The sequence below is a fragment of the Rhinopithecus bieti genome, unplaced genomic scaffold (genome assembly GCF_001698545.2).
Source record: "Rhinopithecus bieti isolate Rb0 unplaced genomic scaffold, ASM169854v2 scaffold_15336, whole genome shotgun sequence".
Classification (NCBI taxonomy): Eukaryota; Metazoa; Chordata; class Mammalia; order Primates; family Cercopithecidae; genus Rhinopithecus; species Rhinopithecus bieti.
Window position 1 is genome coordinate 2805938 of NW_016808678.1, and position 23664 is coordinate 2829601.

Genomic DNA, 23664 nt, shown 5'->3' on the forward strand with positions numbered 1-23664 from the left:
AGGCAGGAGAATCACTTGAACCCGGGAGGCGGAGGTAGCAGCGAGCTGAGATTGCACCACTGCACTCCAGCCTGGGCAACAGAGCCAGACTCTGTCTCCAAAAAAAAAAAAGGTACCGATACATGCCACAACTTGGATGAACCTTGAAAACATGTAAAGTTTAGGAAGCCAGACAGCAAAGGCCATATATTGCATTTTTCTACTTACATGAAATATCCAGAGTGGCCAAATGAATGAAGACAGGATACAGATCAGTAGTTGCCAGGGGGTTAGAGGAAAGGGGAATTGAGAGTGACTGCTTAATCAGTATGGGGTTTCCTTTGGGCTGATGAAACTATTCTGGAACTAGATAGTGGTAATGATATACACAACATTGTGAGTGTACTAAATGCCACTGAATTGTATACTTCAAAATGGTTAAAATTGTATATGTTATGTGTGTTTTACCACAATAAAAAAGAAAAGACCTCCAGACATTGCCAGATGTTCTCTACAGGGCAAGATCACCCCCTACTGAAAACCACTGACCTATCTCAAGAAAGGAGACTACCAGGAGAAGGCTTATGAGGAAGCCTATAAAATTGTCTGAAAGCCTGATTGATGTAAGGGGTAAATTTGTAGAAAGCAATTGTACTTGACTTCTTAAACTGGCTTAAAGAATCCGGGTGAGCTCTTGAGGAGGGCTTAAAATATAACACAAATAATCGCTTAGCTTAAAGAGGGTTTAAAAATCTGGAGGCTTGGCTGGAAGAGAGGAAGTTGACAAACCCTTCCAATATGCCTGATCTCCACCAATATTTGGAAATCAACTAACAAAGCAACTGTGTGTGATCTGGGCGTGAAATGCAAAATGCCCAAATCATGACAGTTTTTAGTGTCAAAGAGACTGGGCCGTGTGAATGAGGAGAAAGAAGCTGTGACAGTGACATTACCACCTCTTCTCATCAAGGAATCCAAATGGGAGCCAGTGGGGAAGGATCTTCCAGAGAACAAGAAGGAAGAACTATACAGAAAGAGTTGGAAATGCTGACTGTAAGAAGATTTGACGCAGCCTTGAACAATGGGACCAAGTCAAAGATGTGCACTCTGCCATTACATCCTATCAATCAAGCCATGATGTGCTTTGAAAAAATCAGCTACAATAAACCCTAAAAACTTTGTGAGAAGTCCATTGACGTTGGAGGAAAAAACAGACTAGACTAAAGATAGAGAGTAAAAGCTTTTGCCCAAGTTGGCATCTCTTACTTCAAAGAGGAGAAGTATGAGAATACTATTCATTTCTATAATAAACCTTTGGAAGAGCACTGAACCGCAGATGTACAAGAACTGTCAATAGTTAGGAATTAATCTGGAAGGAGCAAAGTCAATTGGCATATATAAACCCTGACCTGATTTTGGAAGAGTAAAGGCATTGAGTGGTTTCAGAAATGGAACTATCTCCAAGCCATGCCAGGTTTATACAGAAGCCATCAAATGGCATCCACAGGATGCCAAATTCTACAACAGTTATGTCCCAAATGTACAGCCAGAGCTCAAGGAGTAGAAGAAATATCCAGCTAGATTCACCCTTAACACAGATCATACTTAGAAAGCAGCAATCTTAGAATCTGAAGGATAACACAAAAGCCATGAATGTCTAGCAGAAGGCCCTAGACCTGTGATTCTACTGTAAAGAAGTAGCAGATGGTTATTGGTGCCTGGTTCAGTTGGTATGACAACGCTAAGGATGTGAAGCAAAAAACCATAGCTAAATGGCATATCCTAAAACAAATGCAGAAGGGCTCCCAGGGACTGAGTGAATATTTTAAAAGGGTCCTGCGGGAGCTTGGAAAATCAAGAACTTTATGAATATGGGTCTGATCACAGTTTGGTGATGGTTTCTTGAGCTCTTTTTCCTTCCTCGTTACTTCTGGAAAGAGGAGCTGGGACTGCAATGAGCAGAATGGAGCAAAAGTCTGGAGAGAAAAGGAAAAGCTGAATTGTATATATGTATACACATTCCTGCATGGAAAATTCAGAGATGTGCACTCACAGTCTTTGTACAGATACAGTTTCATGGCCCTCTTACCACAAGCATGGTCTCGTCACTCCTGACAAATTGAGCCATGTGTCCTTCCCAAAACCCACAGTCACTGGCGTAACTGTTCTCCCTGTGATTCATGATGTTAAATTTTGGACACTGAACATGTTGGGGAGGGAAGATATTTATCCCATCTGTTCAGTCTACATTGTTCATTTGTACCTTTCCCCTTTCTGCATAAAAGTCTCACAGAAAATGGGGATGAGTATAGAGGAAAACCACTAAGGCTCTGAGTAGATTCCTGAAGAAGAGGTGGGCTTTGAACAGATTGAGAGAATCGGCCATCAAAAAACCTAGAGGACATTTACTTGAACAATCAAATTTAACTTGCGGTGTAAGCATATTAAAGGAGAATTGTATGCATGCATGCAGAGTGTCTAGTGCTATATGTTATATAACTATGTAGCATTAGACCCTGTGACCCAACTTCCAGGAAGCTGCTTGAACCTAGGAAACTCTTTCTCAGCCTCAGGGATGAATAAAAGTAAGTGCATAATCAATGAAAGATGATTCTGAAAGACATTTTAAAATTTTGCATTGAGGCCAGGCGCAGTGACTCACACTTGTAATCCCAGCACTTTGGAAGGCCATAGTGGGTGGATCTTTTCAGGTCAAGAGTTTAAGACCAGCCTGGCCAACATGGTGAAACCCCATCTCTACCAAAAAATACAAAAATTAGCCGGTCATGGTGGTGTGTACATGTAATCTCAGCTACTCAGGAGGCCGAGGCATGAAAGTCTCTTGAACCCAGGAGGCAGAGATTGCAGTAAGCCAAGATCATGCCACTTCACTCCATCCTGGGCAACACAGTGAGACCCTGTCTAAAAAAAAAAAAAATCTCAGAATGAAACAAAATAAACGTCCAAGCCAGGCATGGTGACTCACACCTGTAATCCCACTACTTTGGGAGGCCAAGGTGGATGGATCACGTGAGGTTAGGAGTTTAAGACCAGCCTGGCCAATGTGGTGAAACCCCGTTTCTACTAAAAATGCAAAAATTATCTGGACGAGATGGCATGCGCTGTAATCCCAGCTACTCGGGAGGCTGAGGCATGAGAATCGCTTGAACCTGGGAGGTGGAGGTTGCGGTGAGCTGAAATAGCACCATTGCACTCCACCCTGGGGAAAAGAGTGACACTGTCTCAAAAAAAAAAAAAAAAAAGAAGAAAAACATCCACTTGGGATTACAGGTGTGAGCCACCATGCCCGACCAAAAACATCAATAAATATTGATTGATATTTTGAAAATCTTAATATTCAAGTCCTTTAATTCACATACTATTTGTTTTTTACTATAAAGTTTAATTTTTTTTAAACCATAATGTCAGTCGAGTGCAGTGGCTCACGCCTGTAATCCCAGCACTTTGGGAGGCTGAGGCAGGCGGATCATGAGATCAGGAGTTCGAGATGAGCCTGCCAACATGGTGAAACCCCGTCTCTACTGAAAATACAAAAATGAGCCAGGTGTGGTGGCGCACACCCCCAGCTACTCTGGAGGCCGAGGCAGGAGAATTGCTTGATCCCGGGAGGCAGAGTTTGCAGTAAGCCAAGATTGTGCCACTGCACTGCAGCCTGGGCGACGGAGCAAGACCCTATCTCAAAAAAAAAAAAAAAAAAACCCCCAAAATAAAACCATAATGTTGCCATGGCTATTTTAGTTGGGGGGTTTTTGTTTGTTTTGTTTTTTTAAGTATTTTTGTTGGGCGCAGTAGCTCACACCTGTAATCCCAACACTTTGGGAGGCCAAGATGGGCAGAACACTTGAGCTCAGGAGTTCGAGATCAGCCTGGGCAACATGGCAAAACCCCCATCTCTACAAAATACAAAAATTATCCAGGTGTGGTGATGTGTGCCTGTAGTCCCAGCTACTTGGGAGGCTGAAGTGGAAGGATCACTTGAGGCCAGGAGGCTGAGACTGCAACAAGCCATGAGTGTGCCACTGCACTCCAGCCTGGGTGACAGAGCAAGATCCTATCTCAAAAAAAAAAAAAGTATTTTTAAATAAGCAGAAAAGTTAATGATTACCACTGTTCTAGTTATCCATTTCTATGTAACAAATCATCTTAAACTTAGTGGTTTAAAACAAACAAGCCTATGTTTTGCTCATGCATACTGTGGGTTAGGAATTTGCAGTTGCCATAAAGGGAAAAGCTTGTTTCTGTTCTTCAATGTCTGGAGCCTAAGGTACAAAGTCTCAAAGGCTAAGGATAACTCAACAGCTGGAGCTGCAGTTACCTGAAGGTTTGTTCACTCACATGTCACTTGGTACTAGCTGTTGTCTGGGACATCCATTAGGGTTGTCGGCAGGTGCACTTATTCATGGCCTCACTGTGTGGCTACTTGGCCTTCCTTGTATCATGGTGCCATTCTTCGAAATATGAGCAAGCTGGGGAAAGAAAGGCAGAAGCTGTACTGTTATGACCTATCCTCAGAAGTCACTTTGCATCATTCTGTAGGAGTCACCAGCCGTCTGAATTTCAAGGGGAAGAAACAGATCCTGTCTCTTAATGAAAGAAGGTCAAAGATACATGTTGTAAGAAGAGCGTGTGGGATCAGAGATTGCAGCCATTCTGCGATGCCAAAGCCACTAAGCTAGATACTTTTTTAGTCTGGTTTTCAAATATTCAACCAAATCTGAATTTGTTATAACCCTAGAAGCCAGGAATGTTTATTTATAATACAGATACTCTCCATTTCCTATATGTGCCTGTAAACACTTTTATAAATTGTTCTTATAAGTATACAGCATAAGATTAAACAAATAATAATGATCGCACCAAGTAATATTGATACTTAGAAACTAGAGTAGCATTCTTAAAGTAAATAGACATTCCTGTTTATCTGCATTATAGTAAGGGTATGTGTTGTTTTTTTTAAAAGCAAGTCTGTCAGTAATACACTGCCTGGCAGCAATTCTTGGTTGCCTTTTCTTAGTTCGTTGTAAATTTTTTGACTAGCCTTGTATCGAGGTTCTTTTGATGCTAAGCAGCTACTAGGCTACTAAGAATATTTCTCTTTCCTTCCCTGTCTTTGTGCCTTAACAGATCCGTGCAGTTGGCAGACTAAAAAGAGAGCGGTCTATGAGTGAAAATGCCGTTCGCCAAAATGGACAGCTGGTCAGAAATGATTCTCTGTGAGTAGAAGCACTAGCATTGTATCTCCTTTGTAAGTTTTCTCAGGATATTTTGTGTACCCGTGTTTTTCTAAATAATGACTTCCTGTAGTTTTTAAAATTTGTTTTCCATCAAGTTTACGTTTTGTAATACTTTTGTAGTCTTCAAATCTGGCCATTTTGTGGGTCCTGAGAATTTTTCAGTCACCTTATCCTTTCCTGTGTCGTATGATTTGCTAATGAAGTTATCATAAGATGGTGAACTGGTCCTTTCCAGCTTTGTTTCTAATGAGCTGTGTTAAACAGTGTGGCAAGACAGGTAGAATTTTTTTCTTTCCAAAAGTATTTTTTAGCTTTCTCCTTTGTGATTCATTGAATTTTTTGGTCCTTTTCATTTTCAAAAAATACAAGTGTGTTGTTTAAAAGACTAGTTGTTTAAACCTTTCTTTCTCATTTGGTTGTATTATCAAATTCTGATCTTAAAGCTACCACAAGATCTATTACTGTTAGTGCTTTTTTACTTTTTTATTAAAATTAATGGGTTTTTACAAACAAAATGTTCCTTGAAAACTGGTCAGAATTTTAATCAGAAAGTCATTGTCAGTAGTGGCTTTTTAAATAGATTATATAAATTAATATTTCTTCCTCATTAATGTTTTGGCCAATTTTCATGAACTCATGAACCACATACGATGGCAAGCATCATGTTAGCTTCTACAGAAGCTGAAAGAATCAGGAGATGATACATCTCTTCTGAGAGCTTGCAAATCTAGATAGAAGCAAAACATTTAATTTTATTTACAAAATAACTAGAGAACAATACAGTGATTTATATTATAGCATATTAATCTCCAGTTTGGACCTCTCTAAAGAGTATAGGGATACAGAAGGAGTTTTGATGGGATAGGGTCATTGATATTCAAGATAGAGGATTCTTTTTTCAAATATTTTTATCCTTGCTTTGAAAGAGCAAAGAAGTTCTAACTTCTATATAATTTATTTGCTTGCCTTATGGAAATTCCATTCTCTTGTGTTAGGCGAAAGGAGAACTAAAACTGCTCTGATTTCTTGGAGAATATTGAAATATCTCCTAAGGTAGTTAAAATTATTCTGTAAGACTGTGTAGGAAGACAGTGAGTTAAAATGAATATATATCTCCTTCAGGGAATGCTTGCTGCAAGATTCAGCCATTAGTAATAGAACATTTTTTATGATTGTGTTTCCCTAGAGGTATCTGGTTGGCAGTGATGTCAGCAGGTCCACAAGATCCATTTTTTCTAGACTATTTCCAAATGTATTACATAAACAGTAAAGAGGCTGTATCATTTATGGCTAAGGTGGCTTCTTGATCTACTTTACAGAGTGATTAAACATACACTCAAGAGCTTTAATTATTTCCTTTTTGTAACATTATCCCAAGGCAACAAAGATTTCTAGTAAGCTTTTCCACTTTATAAAGATGTGGCTTACTCTTTAGGTTCTTAGCTACTTTGACATTTTATTTAATAAAATAAAAACAAGATTATTGTAATATAGCACCACTTTTATTTTTTCTCCCGAAGTATATATTATTGATAGCTGCATTCAACTGAAGAGAAAGGAAACCCCTTTATTATGTATGAAAACCAGTCCAGTGAAGTATGATTTAGAGTAGATGATATAGATATTTTTGCATTTACCCGATAACATCAGTTCCTCGTAACAGAAAAGATTTACAGTATTAACTAATACTTGATTTTCTTTTTTTTTAAGTTGCTTTAATGACATTTTCTAAAATGCCATTTCAGTCTTTAATAAAACTGAGAATCTCATTTTTGGTAGTAAAAGTAATGAATCTTTATACATTTTCACAGTGAAACACTTAACATTGCTTAACCATATTTTTCGTTATGGTTGTTACCATGTTATAGATGTAATTTGTTAATAATGTAACTTTCTCCTTTCTTTCCCTACTGTTGTTAATTTTATACTTTACAATTTGTCTTTAAGAATCTCCATCTTACTAACTTTAGAATTGTGTGTAACGAACATATTATTCAGTGTCATTAATGTAGTAAGGAAAAAACAATTGATATAATACCTCTATTACAATAATTATTAAACTCTTACTATCTTTACCTACTTTAGTGTTTTCTTTGTAACGTGAAATTGTTGTGCATCAGAGTGCATGAAACTTTGCCTGTCTCCACTTTATTTTATTCCGTGGCTTTGAGAATAAAAGTGCGAATGGGTATGAGAGCAGGAGCACTGGCCTTTGTTTTCTTAATTACTTTGAAGAGGCAATAAGATTATCGTCAGCTATTAGCACAAAAGTGTATTCTGAACAGTAAAATCAGATGTAGCTTTTTCTTTGTGTTATAAAAGCTGAATATGTAAAAGAAGCATAATTATTATTTAAGGTGGCACAGATCAGATTCTGCCCCAAGAAATAAAATTTCAAGGTTCCAGGCACCGATTTCTGCACCGGAGTACACGTAAGATTTTATCTGCTCTGCTTTTCACAAGTAGTTGTTTTGATTTTGAAGGATTATGTTAATACTAATCTATTGACCAGGTAATTGACATATGCTATCCTAATTATCTTCCTGTTTGGCTTTTTAGTACCTCTGTTTCAGGATTTCTCAAACTGTCATTATATACTTTATTAAGGAAAAAAATAACTAGACCAACTAAAGGAAGTTGTATATGATTTTGCATGTATTGGTGAAAGGAACATGGAATATAATATGCACATAAGGACCAAGCCTCCTTTTTTGTTTATTTTGCTTTGGTTGGCATAATAGTTCTCCACAGATTCAACTTCACCTGGTTCAGTGATCCCAAATTTTTTTTTTTTTTTAAATTTCAGCATACTGTCCTTATTCTATCTTGTCCCTGAAGGAGAATGAAGAATAAGTGTGGTTTGTCATTTATTTTATAATCCCATAGATTAAAATGATGCTTGGAAGCATTTTTTGCTATTATTAAACCCACCGTTTTTCCGTGTGACAAAATAAGGTATGGGAATGACTCACTCATAGAGCAGAACATTTTGGTGTATAATACAAGAATCAATAGCTAATAGCGTTCTTAAGCAGCAGAAGAAACCACACCGATAGCCAACAGTTTTCCTCTTACTCTGGTTCTATTATTATGCTTCGCAGAACTATTCAGTTGCCGTAGATAGTGGCAATATGTTAAAATTTCCTCTCTATTTAAAATTCCAAGAGAAATTAATATATTTGTGTTTTGATGAAAATTTTTTCTCTTTATTATTTTACCCTATTTTTTGGAAGAGTCTGATACCTCACTGAAGAGGTTAAAGTCACAGTTTGAGAAACATTATTCCTGTGAAAACTCAGAGAAAGAGGTACCTGACTTTGAACTAACTTTTAATAATGACATAGTTATGCCAAGTAAATTTTTATTTCAATTTTAGTTCTGGCATTGGCTGTTTTTTTTTTTTTTTTTTTTTTTTTTTTTTTTTTCTGTTTTATTTTGTTTGTTTTTTTGACATGGAGTCTCACTGTGACTTCCAGACTGGAGTGCCGTGGCATGATCTCGGCTCACGGCAGCCTCCGGCCTCCTGGGTTCAAGCGATTGTCCTGCCCCAGTCTCCCAAGTAGCTGAGACTACAGGCACACACCACCATGCCTGACTAATTTTTGTATTTTTAGTAGAGACAGGGTTTCACCATATTGGCCAGGCTGGTCTAGAACTCCTGACCTCAAGTGATCTGCCCACCTTGGCCTCCCAAAGTGCTGGGATTATAGGTGTGAGCCACTGTGCCCAGCCCTGGTGTTGTTTACTTAACTCTTACGTAATAAGATTTCGTGTAAGCATGAGGTAGAGCTATTACTAATGAAGCATGGTGAACATCAGTGCTTTCTTCAAATTTTTCTAATCTTTTCTTTTAAAAAGGTAATGTTGGGACTTTGCTGTTTTATAATCTCACTGGAATCAGTTTATCAAAGAACATTTTTATTAAATTACTAATATATATAATGCCATTTACTTGATCTTCTCAGAGCCTTTGCAGTATGTTTACTTTTTTATTTTTCACAATAGTTCACTTGTCAAAACAGCAGAAACAGAAAGTCACTAAACCTTGGTTGGGTCCAAGAGTGGATGGAGGTGAAATCACTGTTTCCCTCCACAGCTGATACCTGTGTAGTACATTTTAGCTCCTGTCAAACTGATTGCTAAAATGTAGCTTATTCTTTTTTTGTTTTTACATTTATTTGTAAAAAAGACCAACAAGACTGCTTAAAGTTTTAAAAGGAAAGAGAATTGCTAAATTATTTATTGCCTTAATTACTAATGTAGTTTTGGCAAGCTTATGGTGATTCATTTCATCTGTAGATGGAATTATGTGTTATCAAACAAGGACATTTAATCTGTACATACACTGGCAAAAGTAGTCATCAATTAAAAAAAGAATACTCCCGATTTTGTTTTTGCTGTTTATGGAGGATTGCCGTACACATGAATGTAAAGCTAAATTTTTTACTAATCTTCGAAATGTTAATTTCTTTTGAGAAACAACTAGAACCTCAAGTTATGTTTTGATGCTGGTTTTGATGAAATAAATATCTTTACTAGTATTGATAAAACTTAATTTCTTCTTTTATCTTTCTACATAAGTATTTTTCATGTTAAATTACAACTGAGGATCATGTAAGGTGTTTTCCCATTATATTCCAATTTCATGTGATCGTAAAATCGTAGAATTGAGAGAGATCTTATAGATTGTTTTAGAATCTACCCTTCCGCATTCCATCTTAGGAACTCTTCGCAGTTAATCTGAAGTCAGTTTATAGTTTGACTGTTTTATAAGATGACATCCTCATTTCCTATGTATGGACAGAAAATACTTGTACTTTTACAGTTTAAGGAAACAATTCATTGTTGTTTGTTTCCCGCAAAAGGATTTCTCTTAGAGAAGTAACACTTCTATTTTAATTTTTAATGGACCAAAATCCATTAAGTTTTTTTCATGGATTTGAGTTTCGTTCATTCATGCTGTTGCCCCAAGATTGTAATTCCAAATATTGATTACTGTAGCCTTTAATATGTTAGTATGTAGCTAGTTTATTTATCAATACAGAATGATACACAAAGTGTTCAATTTAAACCCCCAAATGCAGAGGCAAAGTACTGATTGGTCCTTTAAAACTTGCTTAAGTGAATTTAGGCAGTTAAACGCTGACTGCTCTATCAAGAAGAGTGTCAGATGAATTGTTTGTTTATGTTGGTGCAGAACTGGCCATTTTTAATTCTCACAAGCAGTAAGGGCTTCAGGTTTTCACAGTGCTGCCTAAAGAGAATTCTGAGTGTAAGACTAACGTATAGTTTTGTTTCACAGATAGGATGGGTTTTTTTGTTTATTTGTTTTTACCCTTCTGGAATGCCCGGTATGGGTTTGGCCAATTACCATGGATCAGTAGATAATGTTGGTTTATATGGATTCCCAGAGATTACCAGTCTCTGGATGGACATTTAAGGTCACTAGTCATGAGATTGCATCAGAAAATTTGAATTTATCTTGACACCATTAGGCCTAAATCCTATGGTGAATCAGGCTTGATAGATTAGTTACTTTGTATGTTAAGATTTGGCTTAGATCTTCTAAGCAGTCTTTGAAAAACGTGGTTTTCATATTATGGTACTTCTGTCTTTGGATCGCCAAGCCATTCAAAGTTATTCATAAAATTGTGGAGAAGATTTTGTTTTTTAATTTTCTGGGACTCTGGGAATAATATTAGATGACTGTAACTATCCTGTCAAAAATTATCCCAGTTATTTTGTAGTTTCCAAACAAATACATGCTATTAGAAAAGATTACATAGTCAAAATAAGAGATTTTCTTTTTTCAATTGTTTACCATCTGCTTTGTTTTTATTCTTTTAGACGTAATACACATTGGATGACATTTAGCCTGATGTTAGTTTTGCCTTGACGTTGAGAATGTTGAACCCTCATCCCACTGTCATAGTCCTCTTATTGTAACAAACTATCTGCCAAGTCCGTATGTCAGTTAAGTTAAATACGTCACATAATCATGCTGTAACATTAAATGGCTCCCTGAAAATACTGACACAGATCTTCAGAGTTTAGGTTAGAACCACAAGAACTGGTTCATTCAGCTTTCAGAAAGCACTGGCAGGGGAGCCAAATGAAATTATGAATCTCAGCCCACACATGAAAGAACGATTAAGATTATTGTCATTAAGAAACCCAGAAATGGTTACCAGCCATTGATAATTTAAGAAGTGTCCTTGCCTTCTTTCACTCTATTCACAGATTTGGTAATATTTTTATGCTTTAGTCATTTAACTAGAAAACATATGCTTTCTATAACTAAACAATCAAAATGCTTTGTTACCATTTTCTAAGACGAATTCATCCTTAAATCAGTGTCATTTACTTGTCATAAACTTCAACTTGTTTCATTGGCTTTATGAAGTATTTGGAATGGTGTTTTTATGGAATCACTTTTGATTCATGTGTTTAAACTTTGACATCTGCATGTGAGAATCCCCTGTCCTACTCTTCGAATCATCCATAAGTTGACAGCAGTGTTGTTTCTTAGAAGTTTGGTTTATTGAATTGGAATATAAACACGAAGTAAAGAATGCTGCTTCTCCAATGGGAGGAGTTGAACACATTCATTGCTGTAGTTCTCTTCCCTCTCTACAGCTCTTTCATATTCAGTTTATTTATTTTGATGTTTAGGGCTACAAAGTTATAATTGTTCCCTTATAGCTCGTTTTTGAAAACAATTCAAAATGTTTATTCTTTGACTGTTTTCTTGGGGGGAGAGTGAAGGGTGGGAAAGCGGGGCAAGAACACTAAGAAAATTAAGATAAAGACTGCTCAGCAGAAGTTTTATAAAAATCTGACTTGAGTGTTTTTCTCTTCATTTGCTGTGCTTGTGTAAACAGTGTGACACCATCGCCACAACAGGCTCGGGTCTGTCCTCCCCATATGTTACCTGAAGATGGAGCTAATCTGTCCTCTGCTCGTGGCATTTTGTCGCTTATCCAGTCTTCTACCCGTAGGGCATACCAGCAGATCTTGGATGTGCTGGATGAAAATCGCAGGTGATTGGCCATCCGTGACTCTTGCCAGCTTTGTTGCATAGTTTTTGGCCTCTTGTTTAGTGGACTGTGGTGTCTTTCTTTTCTGTTTTTACCTTCTAGCCTCTTTCTAAGATGCAATGATTTGAAACAGCTTGCTTTACTTTCTTTTAATTTGAAATTATTGTCCAAAATTCACATTTCGTAAGATTACATTACCTTTCCTTCTGTCAGGGAGAGTATACGTAGAAAGTGTAGTGATTTTTTTCAAAGGCTTTTCTAGCCTGTTCTAAGTACTTGTTTCCACTTGGGGATATGCCAAGGGGTCCCATTGGATTGAGTGTTGCACTGAAGCTTACTAGTCCTCTTTAATTAATCTTGATGTAATCATTTATACTACTTACATGATTGGATTAATAAAGCACATCTGAGGAGGTGATGTCAGTGCAGCTGCCAGGACACTTTTTTCCTTTCCTCCCAACTATGGATTTCTAGGCTTGTTTTGAAAATTCCAGGTGCTACCATCTTTTGATAATACTGATATTTTCAGTGTTGATAATTTATCTCACTTTTGAATATCTCCAAGTAAAATCATCAGTAGTAAACTTAGACTTATTCATAGAAATTTTTTTTTGCAGTTATTTCAAGTACTTTTTGTCCTCGCTTTATTACTACATAATGTTTTAAAGGAAATTCGGGGAGCTTTTTTGGCATACTGTGGGAAAGATAGAGTCAATTTCATTTCGACTCTGAACATTTATCTAGTGGCTTCTGGTAGTCAGGGTTTGAATTTTCATGATTATTTACTTGTTACTTTTTGCATTTTGAAGGTTTCACAATAAATTAAGCTGGCCCTTCTAATAAATCCTGTTTCTTACCTTAGGAACGAATATGACTTCTGGCTTGCACTGAACAAACTCTTTCTTGTTGAGTGCTTGTAGTCCTCACACAGGCCCTGGGTATGTCACCATACTTCACAAGCACTTGTCCATGCTACTTTTCCTTGTTGAATCCAGGGCCTTTCAGGGCCTTCCCAGAGTTGACCTAGTGCTATGCATTTGGGCCCAAGGACTGAAAGCTGCACTGAAAAGAGCTTAAAAAGAAAGCTCATGGCATGAGGGTGTGGGGAGGGGAATTATATATACACGTGTGTGTATAGATGTGTTTTGTTTGTTTGTTTTTCCCCAAGGGTTTAGACTCCCTTTTGTGCTTTTTGAAGCTTCAAAGACATTATTGGACTATTGGGAAGCTGTAAGAAGCAGCAAGGTTCAGAACACAAAGCATGGATTCAGGGAGTCAGTCAGAATTAACCCGGATCCACCCCAGTGCATAACTGCATAATGGCCTTGAACAAATTGCTTAGCTTCTTTTGGCCTCATTTTTCTCATCTGTTGAAAACTAGAGAGGAAGGATAATAATATCTAGCTTTCTGAATTCTTGTGAGGATCTTCTCCCCTCCCCCACCTTTAATTATAATGGGATAATGGCCTCCAATTCTTTATTTAGTGTGGTAGGAGATCTTTCAAATGATATTGAATATAAAGTAGCTGGCACTTAAGAACTAATATTTACAAGGGTCTGTTTTCCCTCCTTAAAACACATTTATTGTCCATCAGCTAACTTGTTTAACTTTTTAATTACAGTAAGTCCTTAGTGGAGACCAGATTATTAGGTGCGAATATGTCATATCAAATGCTATTACATTTAAAATATCTGAATGAGAGAGATATTTCCAAATCTTGTATAAAAAGTAATAATAGCTAGATGGCAAAGTCACAGTACATTAAAATTATGTGTCCCAAAAAGTAAAAAAAGAAAAAAGAAATGATTCGTCTCAACCCCCACGGTCAGCATATACACAGTTCATCGCAGTCATGTGGAACTTATAAAAGAATGGATTTTTTCCTCCATAATGGAAAACATTGTGCCTCAGAGTCAAATGTATAAAATCAAAATCGTATTAGTATAAACTTTGTATTTTTTTAATAATGAAAAATATTTTGGACTTTAAGTGAAATTTTATTTCACTTTTTTACATTGTGATGAATTGATAACTCTAAAATCCCTTTTCTGGGAAGGAGTTCTCTTTTCTCATTCATTTCAGTAAGTTTTTAGAAGTTCATGAAGGAGTTATATTAATAATGCTTTGCTCCTAGGTCTGTAGCAGTAGTTGTTACCTTGGAGCCTGGAGGGTTAGATTCTCATCAGTCTAATTGATGCTTTCAGTATTGAAAGGATTTTTTTAAGTTGTATTCACTTAGGATCTCAGTGTTGAGCAAGATTTTGTCAGAATTTTAAGTGCCAAATCAGTTTTTGTTTCCTCTGTGAGAAGTATCCGGCATGACTTTTCAGATATAAGAAATAGGAATGTGAAATTTGGATAATGTTCTACTTGCATGATTATAAAATAATACTGCTTATAAAATTTTAAGTGCTTCTGTGTTCTTTGCTCTGTACATCATTTTTTCCTTTCTATTTTATTACTCTTGGCTATTATGCTAATGCAATACTTTATCTTTCGTCATATGCCATCACATTAGGTATGGTTAATTTAAGCTAGAACTATTTGGCAGAAAAGAAAACGCTTTCTGCTTGCTTTATCACTGTGAAATAATGCACATTCACAATTCCTTGACTTAAGAACTATTTTCAGTTTACATTTTAAAGGACGCTGTCAAAAGGTTTATGTACTATATATTTTTTTCTTACAAGCATGTAGATGATTTAAACCAAGCTCAACATGAAAACCAAGTTAAATCCTATGTACATGTTAGAAAACTTTATTTACACAGGTCAGTGTTACGCATTTGGAAAACCGGTATCTTGAAAATTTACCAAAACACCAGGTGTGTTATTTGCTCAGGTGCAGCAGAAATTAAAATACTGTTATGATTTGGTCCTTACCTGGTTAGAAAATGCCCGTCTCTCCCTACATCTGTTAGAGCTATGTACCTCGTTTTACAATGTAAAATATTAACATCTTAAAAAAGAAACTTAGTTCCTGTGTAAGAACATTATTTGAATATTGATAGATGAGTCATGCTTAGCTCTTATTTTTAGAAGGGGCTTGATTATTTTATACACTTTTCCTTAACAGACTGTACCAGCTTTGAGTGAATAGAATAAGAAACCAATGTGTGAATAATTTATATTTTCGGCAAGTATCCCTATAAATACATAGCTTGGAAGACCTGGAAATCCAGAGTTGCAGTGGATACAATATTTGTTATTTATAATTTTTCTCTTTTAAAAAAAAGTATAATTCCTGATTCCCAATTAAACTGTTTATTTTCTGTAGCAGATTACATTTTTATAGCAACGAAACACATATTCTGTTACGTCAGAGCATATTTACTCAAAAAACGTCAGTACACAAGTTAATGGTGGAGCTTGGTGGTAGCCTTGGATTTCTCTCCTTTTACCACTCTACAAAACATACTGTTGAAAAGATTTTATGTATTACATCATACTTATCATAGAAAATGGTACTTGAATGAAGTTTCTAATTTTGCCAAATACCTGTCTAATTTACTTTTATATTATATGTGTCAATTGCCAGTGTGAGAAGACAAAATGAAATACGTTGTGAAAGGTAACTGTATTATTTTCTGGCTCTGCATTATAAAAGGGAAATCTCTGTGGTGGAATATGTTGAATATGACAGATCCATTTGAACATGCTGTGTGCAGTTTAAAAAGCTTTAAGAAGCACACAGCGATGGCATTATCTAAATAACCATTTTCATGTTAGTGTAATTTAAGATTGTAGTTAAATAACAGGTTTCCTAATACCACAGAGTAAATATGTTAGTAAGATGAGATGAGTTAAAGACCTGTCTGAAGCGTATATGATTTCTCCATGTTTTTTAGCCAGTAAAATAAAAGTCAAACGTGTTTCCCCAAAAATTCTTTGAATCCCTTGTCATCTAGGCTCCAGAAATTTATTTAAGCACTGGTAGTACCTTTAAGACATGTAGAAGTTAAACATTAGAATTTTCTTACATAAATTGAATTATCAGAAAATAAAGATTTGTATTGTAGTCAAAATTCCACAGCTGTGCCAACTTACAGAAAAAATTAGTGCATTTGGTATTAAACATTTACCATTATATAATTCAGCGTTGTCTTGATACTTAAATTCAAGCAAAACCAGATCAGTTACTTAGAGAATTAGATACCCAAAATAGGATTTAATAATTCTTCGAATCTTTATATGGATCCAATACTCCAGTCTCCTTTCTCTGCTTAGTAAATATTGCTGACTGTTTTAGGGGGAATTGACCAGTGAACAGGTAGAAGCTTTTGTTTTCTGATTTTAAAATATAAAACTCACTGGAAAGCTTACTGCTTATCAAGGTAGAAAGCTAACTCCTCTAGTGCCAAAGTGTATACTGAGAATGGGTGGAAATGCCCACCAGGTTTCCCAGTGCACCTTAGTCTTCATTGCCAGCGGCCCCGTATGTCACTCCTGGTTGTCTCAAGATCAGACTCAAATTGTGGATTGCGCTTCCTGTAATGTGCTCCAGCACATCTCCTGATCTTCTCAGCTTCAGAGTGGAGGCTTGCATTTTCACTCTGGAGAACTGAGAGTTTGAATGACACACAGCCGCAATGAGACATCAGGCACTACTCAGAATTAATAAGGTGGGAGGGAAGGAACTGTGGGAAATGGAGTTTCTTGAAATTTATGAATACAGTTTTTGAGATGGAGCTGTTGATGTCAGATGAGCAACCATGGTCATACCGGTGCAGCTAACCAGGTCCTGATATGCTTTTAAAGGTGCTAGTGATTTTTTTTTCCAACTAGAAGAAAGGAATTATACTTTTTAAACAGAGTTGTCTTCTGTCTTAAATTTCATAATGTAAAGCACCAAGAAAATTATTTTATATGTTGGTGCTATTTTGTCATATAAATATAGATTCCTTTTGATTCTTTGATTGATAGTAATGTTGAGTTTATGAAAATTATAAAATGGAGGACACATGAGACAAGGATTTTTTAAAGTGGTTGAGAGATATTATATTGTATTGAAATATACAATATAATCCTATTTGACATTTATTTGTCTTGTTTTTGCTTTTATTTTATTACTTCTCTGTTTCCTGATTCTGTCTTGTGCCTTCTCCCGCAAAAACCTGCCTTAGACCTGTGTTGCGTGGTGGGTCTGCTGCCGCCACTTCTAATCCTCATCATGACAACGTCAGGTAAATTTTGAGACTTTGTAATTACCAGGGTAAATGGTTGGCGGAATTTGTGTGTTGCAGGGCATGATGCATGTCGTAACCACGCCTGTGTTTGTAGCTGAACTTCTTTCTACAGCTTTCCTCGATGAGTACATCTTGCTTCTCTCTAAGAACAATGAATAATCAGTCATGACATTTGGCCAATTAGTATGAGGGAAAATGTTTAATAATTATGGTACGATGTGAACAGCTATTTTATTTAAGTATAGTGTTAATAGTTTATAGGTGGTTTGTGATAATTGACATGCTAAAACAGAAAAAAAGTCTTAAATCTTATCTTATGTACATCATTTTAATGGTTGCCTGAATTGTGCCCAGCATTTCCTTTTAAGTTGTTAAATTATCTGGAATGTCACTTCTGGTGTGTGAACAAACCTCTTTGTTTGTAAGGCATCATCTTAAACTGGGAGGAATCAGTATTAACAGCTCCACAGTTTGGGAAGACACTTACTTAGAAAGGAAATTGAGTTTTAAGCGTTTTTATCATCTGTTGATTTAAGGCCTTCTCTCTTATTTTTGCCCCTTTCACACTTCCAGACATGTGTAGGCTGAGTGTTCCTTTCTTCCTGATATGCACAGGGGCTGGCAGAATGGCACATACAAACACATACAATTCTCAAGTGCCAAAATCCCCATTTAGTTTTCCCATAGTCTGGAAAAACAAAAGCTCGTTGGTATCCACAGACGCTACTACTGTATAACTTTTTCAGTCGGTTTTATTCAAGCAGAAATGTATTATCTGTAGCAGTAGATTTAAAACTGTCAGCATCATTTCTGTGCTTAGAAGAAGCTGGTGCATTCATCGAAGCAAGAGAAAAGGGAAACATTAGCTGCTCATTAAAACTGAATTCATGTTGGAGGATATTTGGAAAGCGTGACTGTGGTAATCCCTCACCACTCTGCTGACGTGTTCTGTTTACAATCTTAGTTCAGTTCATTGTTGTTTTCCCTTATATTTTTCTCTAAGTTTGTGATCCTTTTATCTTCCTGTCAGAGTATTTTCAGCCAGTGGTCTAACTTAGCATTAGAGTTTTTTAGTTCTAATAAATGCAGGTTTTGTTTAAAACACAATGTAAAGTAACATATTTTGTTTTAAATTGAATTATGTAGGTAAAATCTTTGGTCATATCCTTATATTTCTTTGCAAATGGAGATTTCCTTTTCAGATATCTAAACCTTAGTTAATTCAGGATATAAATTGTGAGTAATCGCTTTCATTTGTACTTCATTCTCTATGTTCAGTTCAGATCCCTTTAACAATTGCTTCTGTTGGGTTTTTTTTTCTAGTTATTCATCTGTTATGTGGCCTCAGAGAAAGAGAAGAGTTTTATTTTGAGGATTAAGTGAAGGAAAAGGGAACCTTCAACCTTTATTTTTTCCACTAATCATTTGTAAACCCATAGTTCCAGCATCTACTAACTTAGAAGTTTCCTTCTCTAACTGGTAAAATTACCCTCAGTGCCCCAGGTTGTTTACTGTGTTCTCAGGAAACAAGGGGACAGTTAATGAGAAAACAAGACAATTTAGCCATAGAAGGAACATTTGGAGATGGTTGTAGATTATCTAGGGTCAGTACACGCCATCTATTGTTTAAGGTTTTTTGCATACTTTGCTAAATTATTACTTTTAACAATATTTAAAACAAAAGGATTTTCCGAATAGACTTGTCTTTAACATGTCTGGATGAAACGTGTGATTCCGCTTCATATCCTTTGTTGTGGGTATGTGCTTTTTGTCTGGGGACTTGCTGAGCTAGATATTAGAGTAGATGATCCATGTGCTGATTCTGTGTACTACACAGGAGTAACTTTTAATTCAGTTTGTTTATATTCTGCTCATTTAGAAAATGTACTGTGCCATTTTACTAAAATAACCAGTTAGGATATAAAATATATGGGAGGTGAATTGTGTGGTTATTATATAAGTTGTAGCTTAATGAAGCTATTAATTAAATTTTAAAATGTGGAAATCCAGGCAAAGGAGTTGTCTTTGTTTTCAGAAGTTTAGTGTCATTCACCTAAAAGTAGTTCCCCTTTCGAAGTAACTGCATTGGAACAAAAAGTACTTTTTTATTATGCTTTCTCTGGATTTTGTCTTAGTGGTTTTTCAGTATTATTTTGTACACAGCCTCTTATTCATTATTGGGCCAATTCTGGAGCTAAATGTAGTGGCAAGATGTATTCAGGAGATTTCATAATTGTTTCTGCGGGAGAACACAGTAGAGCTTAAGTAATTAGAAATAAGAAGAATAGGCTGGGCGTGGTTGCTCAGACCTGTAATCCCAGCACTTTGGGAGGCTGAGACGGGTGGATCACCTGAGGTCGTGAGTTTGAGACCAGCCTGGCCAAAATGGTGAAACCCCGTCTCTACTAAAAGTACAAAAATTAACCGGGCATGGTGGTGGGTGCCTGTAATCCCAGCTACTTGGGAGACTGAGGCAGGAGAATCACTTGAACCCCGGAGGTGGAAGTTGCAGTGAGCCAAGATTGTGCCATTGCACTCCAGCCTGGGCAACAAAAGTGAAACTCTGTCTCAAAAAAAAAAAGAAGTAAAGAATAAAAATGGTAAGACAAGAGGCAATGAGAAGAGGTGATGAGTCTTTCTTTTTTTAGTTAGAGTTAGTCTACTTTGTGTTCCCTGCCAGTGAGTCTGTGCCTATGGGCTTACATACGGATATAAGTTTGTGTAAGAATTATATTTTGTGGCCGGGCGCGGTGGCTCAAGCCTGTAATCCCAGCACTTTGGGAGGCCAAGACAGGCGGATCACGAGGTCAGGAGATCGAGACCATCCTGGCTAACACGGTGAAACCTCGTCTCTACTAAAAAATACAAAAAACTAGCCGGGCGAGGTGGCGGGCGTCTGTAGTCCCAGCTACTCGGGAGGCTGAGGCAGGAGAATGGCATAAACCCGGGAGGCGGAGCTTGCAGTGAGCTGAGATCCGGCCACTGCACTCCAGCCCAGGCGACAGAGCGAGACTCCGTCTAAAAGAAAAAAAAAAAAAAAGAATTATATTTTGTTCTATCCTAAGTGGCAGCTCTCAGACCTTTTCAGCCAGGGACCCTTTTTTAGCATCGCCAATCCTTCTGGCTTGAGAATTTTCTATTTGTATCTTTAGTCAGGATTTTTTTCTCATTCTCCAGTTTTTAGTGCCCCTATTCAATATTGTAGACAGTTGTCGTTTTAAGCTTTTTCCTTTCCTTTATTAGTACAAATTCAGGTGGTAAAATATTTTAGTAATTCATGTTATTAGTACCAGTTTTCTGAATACTACTTTGAGCATTACACAAAGCATGACATGACGTGCCAGTTACTCTGAGTTCTACTTTAATATTCATTTGTCTTTCTATCTCTTATCTGCAGGTATGGCATTTCAAATCTAGATACAACAATTGAAGGAACGTCAGATGACCTGACTGTTGTAGATGCAGCTTCACTAAGACGGCAGGTATTTAGTGTACCAAATAAGATAGATTTCTCAGTTAAATTCATACAGTATTTTAAAGTGATAGTTCTCAACATTTTATCATTTTCTCTCCTGTGGGACCCATGAATGGAACTATTTTATCTGTCAAGCTAGTAAGCCATAATTGATTGTCTCATTTTGATTAAAGATATATTAAACTACCATTTACATGTTGTGGTCACCATGAAACAGTATTACCAAGATAGATGAATGTAATTCTGGCCGATAACAAAGAGTCTTTAGCAAACCATTACAGCCATAAGTTGCTTGTTTGGCTTTTGAAATGTGGAACAATCACTTTGGAACCTTTGTTACTGTGTTTAATAACTCCATTTTGGACACTGCTCCTTGCAGCTTGCACAGCGTCTCTGCATATGTATTTCTTGTATTCTGGAATAAATCCTTTCTTAGAACTGCAGTTGCACATGTGTATTTTTTAATACGTACTCCCACAGCCTCGAGTATCACACAGACGTACACACATGTGAAGAAGACATAGTTGGTTTTCTCATTGTGTCTATGCCAAATAGATGTAGAGGGAAATTGAATTAAATAAGATGTTTTTAGGTGAAGATCAGTAGGAGAACATGAGCTTAAGCAGGCAGTTGGTTATTCAGCCCCAGGCTTTTCACAGTAAGGGCTAACAGCAAGGGTGGTACTGTACTGTCAGCCAGCAGCATTTCCAGCAGCTGGGGAATCAGCCTTCAGGCCTGAAGGGTTTGGATGCCATACCCAAGGCCCACTACAGTAGGTTATTTCCTTGGATTGTGTCGGTAATTCAGAGGTGGACAGAGAAGGCAGTTATGCCAGGTTAAAGATGAACAACTGAGGTTGAGTGACGAGAAGTTCATAGGAGAGACATAGGAAGGGAAAGGAGTCCCGTATCCTTTGTGCTGTGGTAAGCCTGCCAAAATGCATACTGAGTCTTTTCTGCCACAATAACAGTAGGTAACAGCTTCCTCACCTCACTTTGTAATCAAGTTAGGAAGGAAATATACCCTTCCTAACTCAGAAATCTGAAGAAGGGAAAGGGAAAGGATGTTTAAGTGAATTTGAGTTGTCATCAATGACATGTTTTTCTATATGTAGTTGTGTTTATTTTGCTCCAGATGAAACTTTCCATGTTTGTAATAATACTTTTGTTGACAAATTATTATACTACTTTATAAGAATCTCATTGCTCTATTCATTAAAGCCTCTATATTGTATTTTTTGTGTGTTTGTTTTTCACTTAGATAATCAAACTAAATAGACGTCTACAACTTCTGGAAGAGGAGAACAAAGAACGTGCTAAAAGAGAAATGATCATGTATTCAATTACTGTAGCTTTCTGGCTGCTTAATAGCTGGCTGTGGTTTCGCCGCTAGAGGTAACATCAGCTCTCAAAAATATTGTCTCAACAACTGGAAATATAAAAGATTTGCAAACTTCTTTGTTTCTGTCTCTGCGTTATATGCCATTTTATAGTCCACACCCTGAAAATGTATTTCTTCCAGAAAGTCTGGAAGAAGGACCTATATTTGTAGAAGTAAAGGTATATTCTGTCACTTAGCTGTATTCACGTTTGAGCAGTTCTGCAGTAACACCTGCTTAAAATTCTCCCTTTGCATGTTTTGTAAATAGGCTCCAGTTTTGTTTTTTAAAAGGAATTTATTTTTTGCCTCATCAGTCCACAGAAGTGATTCTGAATGGCAGAGAGTCTGTAGAGAATTGATTTAGATAAGTGTCTGTGAAAGAAAAACAATTTTTTTGTCCTGTTTCTCAAACACTGTTAAGCAGTTTTGTTAATAGACATTTTTGCATCAACACTTCAACATTAACACTTTGAAAGTCATGGTCTGGTGCCAGATTTGAGAAACTCGAACCACCTAATATTTCATAACCTTCTTCATTAGGTACTTGTACAGATTAAGTTCTGACATTTCAGCAGTTTAATATGTGTGCAATATGTGCATTCTTTCATTTTAGTTTTGCACTTGGTTTTCTATAAAGTACGTTTTTACTCAGTTCATGTGTGAACAATTTAAAAAACTACAGAATAAGGTACAAATGTCGTGTATTTAATAAACTGTCAAGCAAAGCAGTATTTGTCTGTTGGAGGATTTTATTTCATCATTTGTGCGATCAGCTACATTTTGTATCGTATTACCTTGTATGAGTCTTCCTGTCTCAGGAGCAAGTAATACAATTAATGACATGGTAGGTCGCAAGAACCTACTATGCTTCCTTTCAGACCTTCATCCTGGTATTGGTGGCTGTTGGTTGCATTGTAGGTGGTTTTCTAATTTATAATATCTATAAAGTGGTTCAGGTTTAAATACCTTGAGTTGTGTATACTTTTTTTTTTTTTTGAGATGGAGTCTTGCTCTGTTGCTGATGCTGGAGTCCAGTGGCGTGATCTTGGCTCACTAGAACCTCCACCTCCCAGGTTCAAGTGATTCTCCTGCCTCAGCCTCCCGAGTAGCTGGGATTACAGGCGCTGGCCACCACAGCCAACTAATTTTTGTATTTTTAGTAGATACGGGGTTTTGCCATGGTGGCCAGGCTGATCTCGAACTCCTGACCTCAGGTGATCCGCCTGCCTTAGCCTCCCAAAGAGCGGAGATTACAGCCACCGTGCCCAGCCAGAGTTGTATATACTTTGTTCATTGTGGTATTTATTTGCTAATTATATATATATATACTGGTGAATTTAAATCTCAAGACT

The 23664-nt window shown here is 36.8% G+C and overlaps 1 protein-coding gene across 20 annotated transcripts in view; it reads left to right on the forward strand.

Annotated features, from left to right (window-relative positions):
• MFF (mitochondrial fission factor) overlaps positions 1 to 23038 on the forward strand; it is a 32802-nt gene extending 9764 nt beyond the window's left edge. For 4 of the 20 annotated variants that reach the window (XM_017886970.1, XM_017886974.1, XM_017886975.1 and 1 more), the window contains 7 exons: positions 5125 to 5213; positions 7592 to 7666; positions 12116 to 12274; positions 15810 to 15842; positions 17395 to 17454; positions 20855 to 20939; positions 22193 to 23038. In XM_017886970.1, coding sequence (XP_017742459.1) covers positions 5125 to 5213; positions 7592 to 7666; positions 12116 to 12274; positions 15810 to 15842; positions 17395 to 17454; positions 20855 to 20939; positions 22193 to 22324 — 633 coding nt within the window. In that variant the 3' untranslated portion in view covers positions 22325 to 23038. The remainder of the gene's footprint in view (positions 1 to 5124; positions 5214 to 7591; positions 7667 to 12115; positions 12275 to 15809; positions 15843 to 17394; positions 17455 to 20854; positions 20940 to 22192) is intronic. The other 16 variants (XM_017886973.1, XM_017886979.1, XM_017886980.1 and 13 more) reach the window with 8 other exon arrangements.
• Positions 23039 to 23664: the final 626 nt, after the last annotated feature.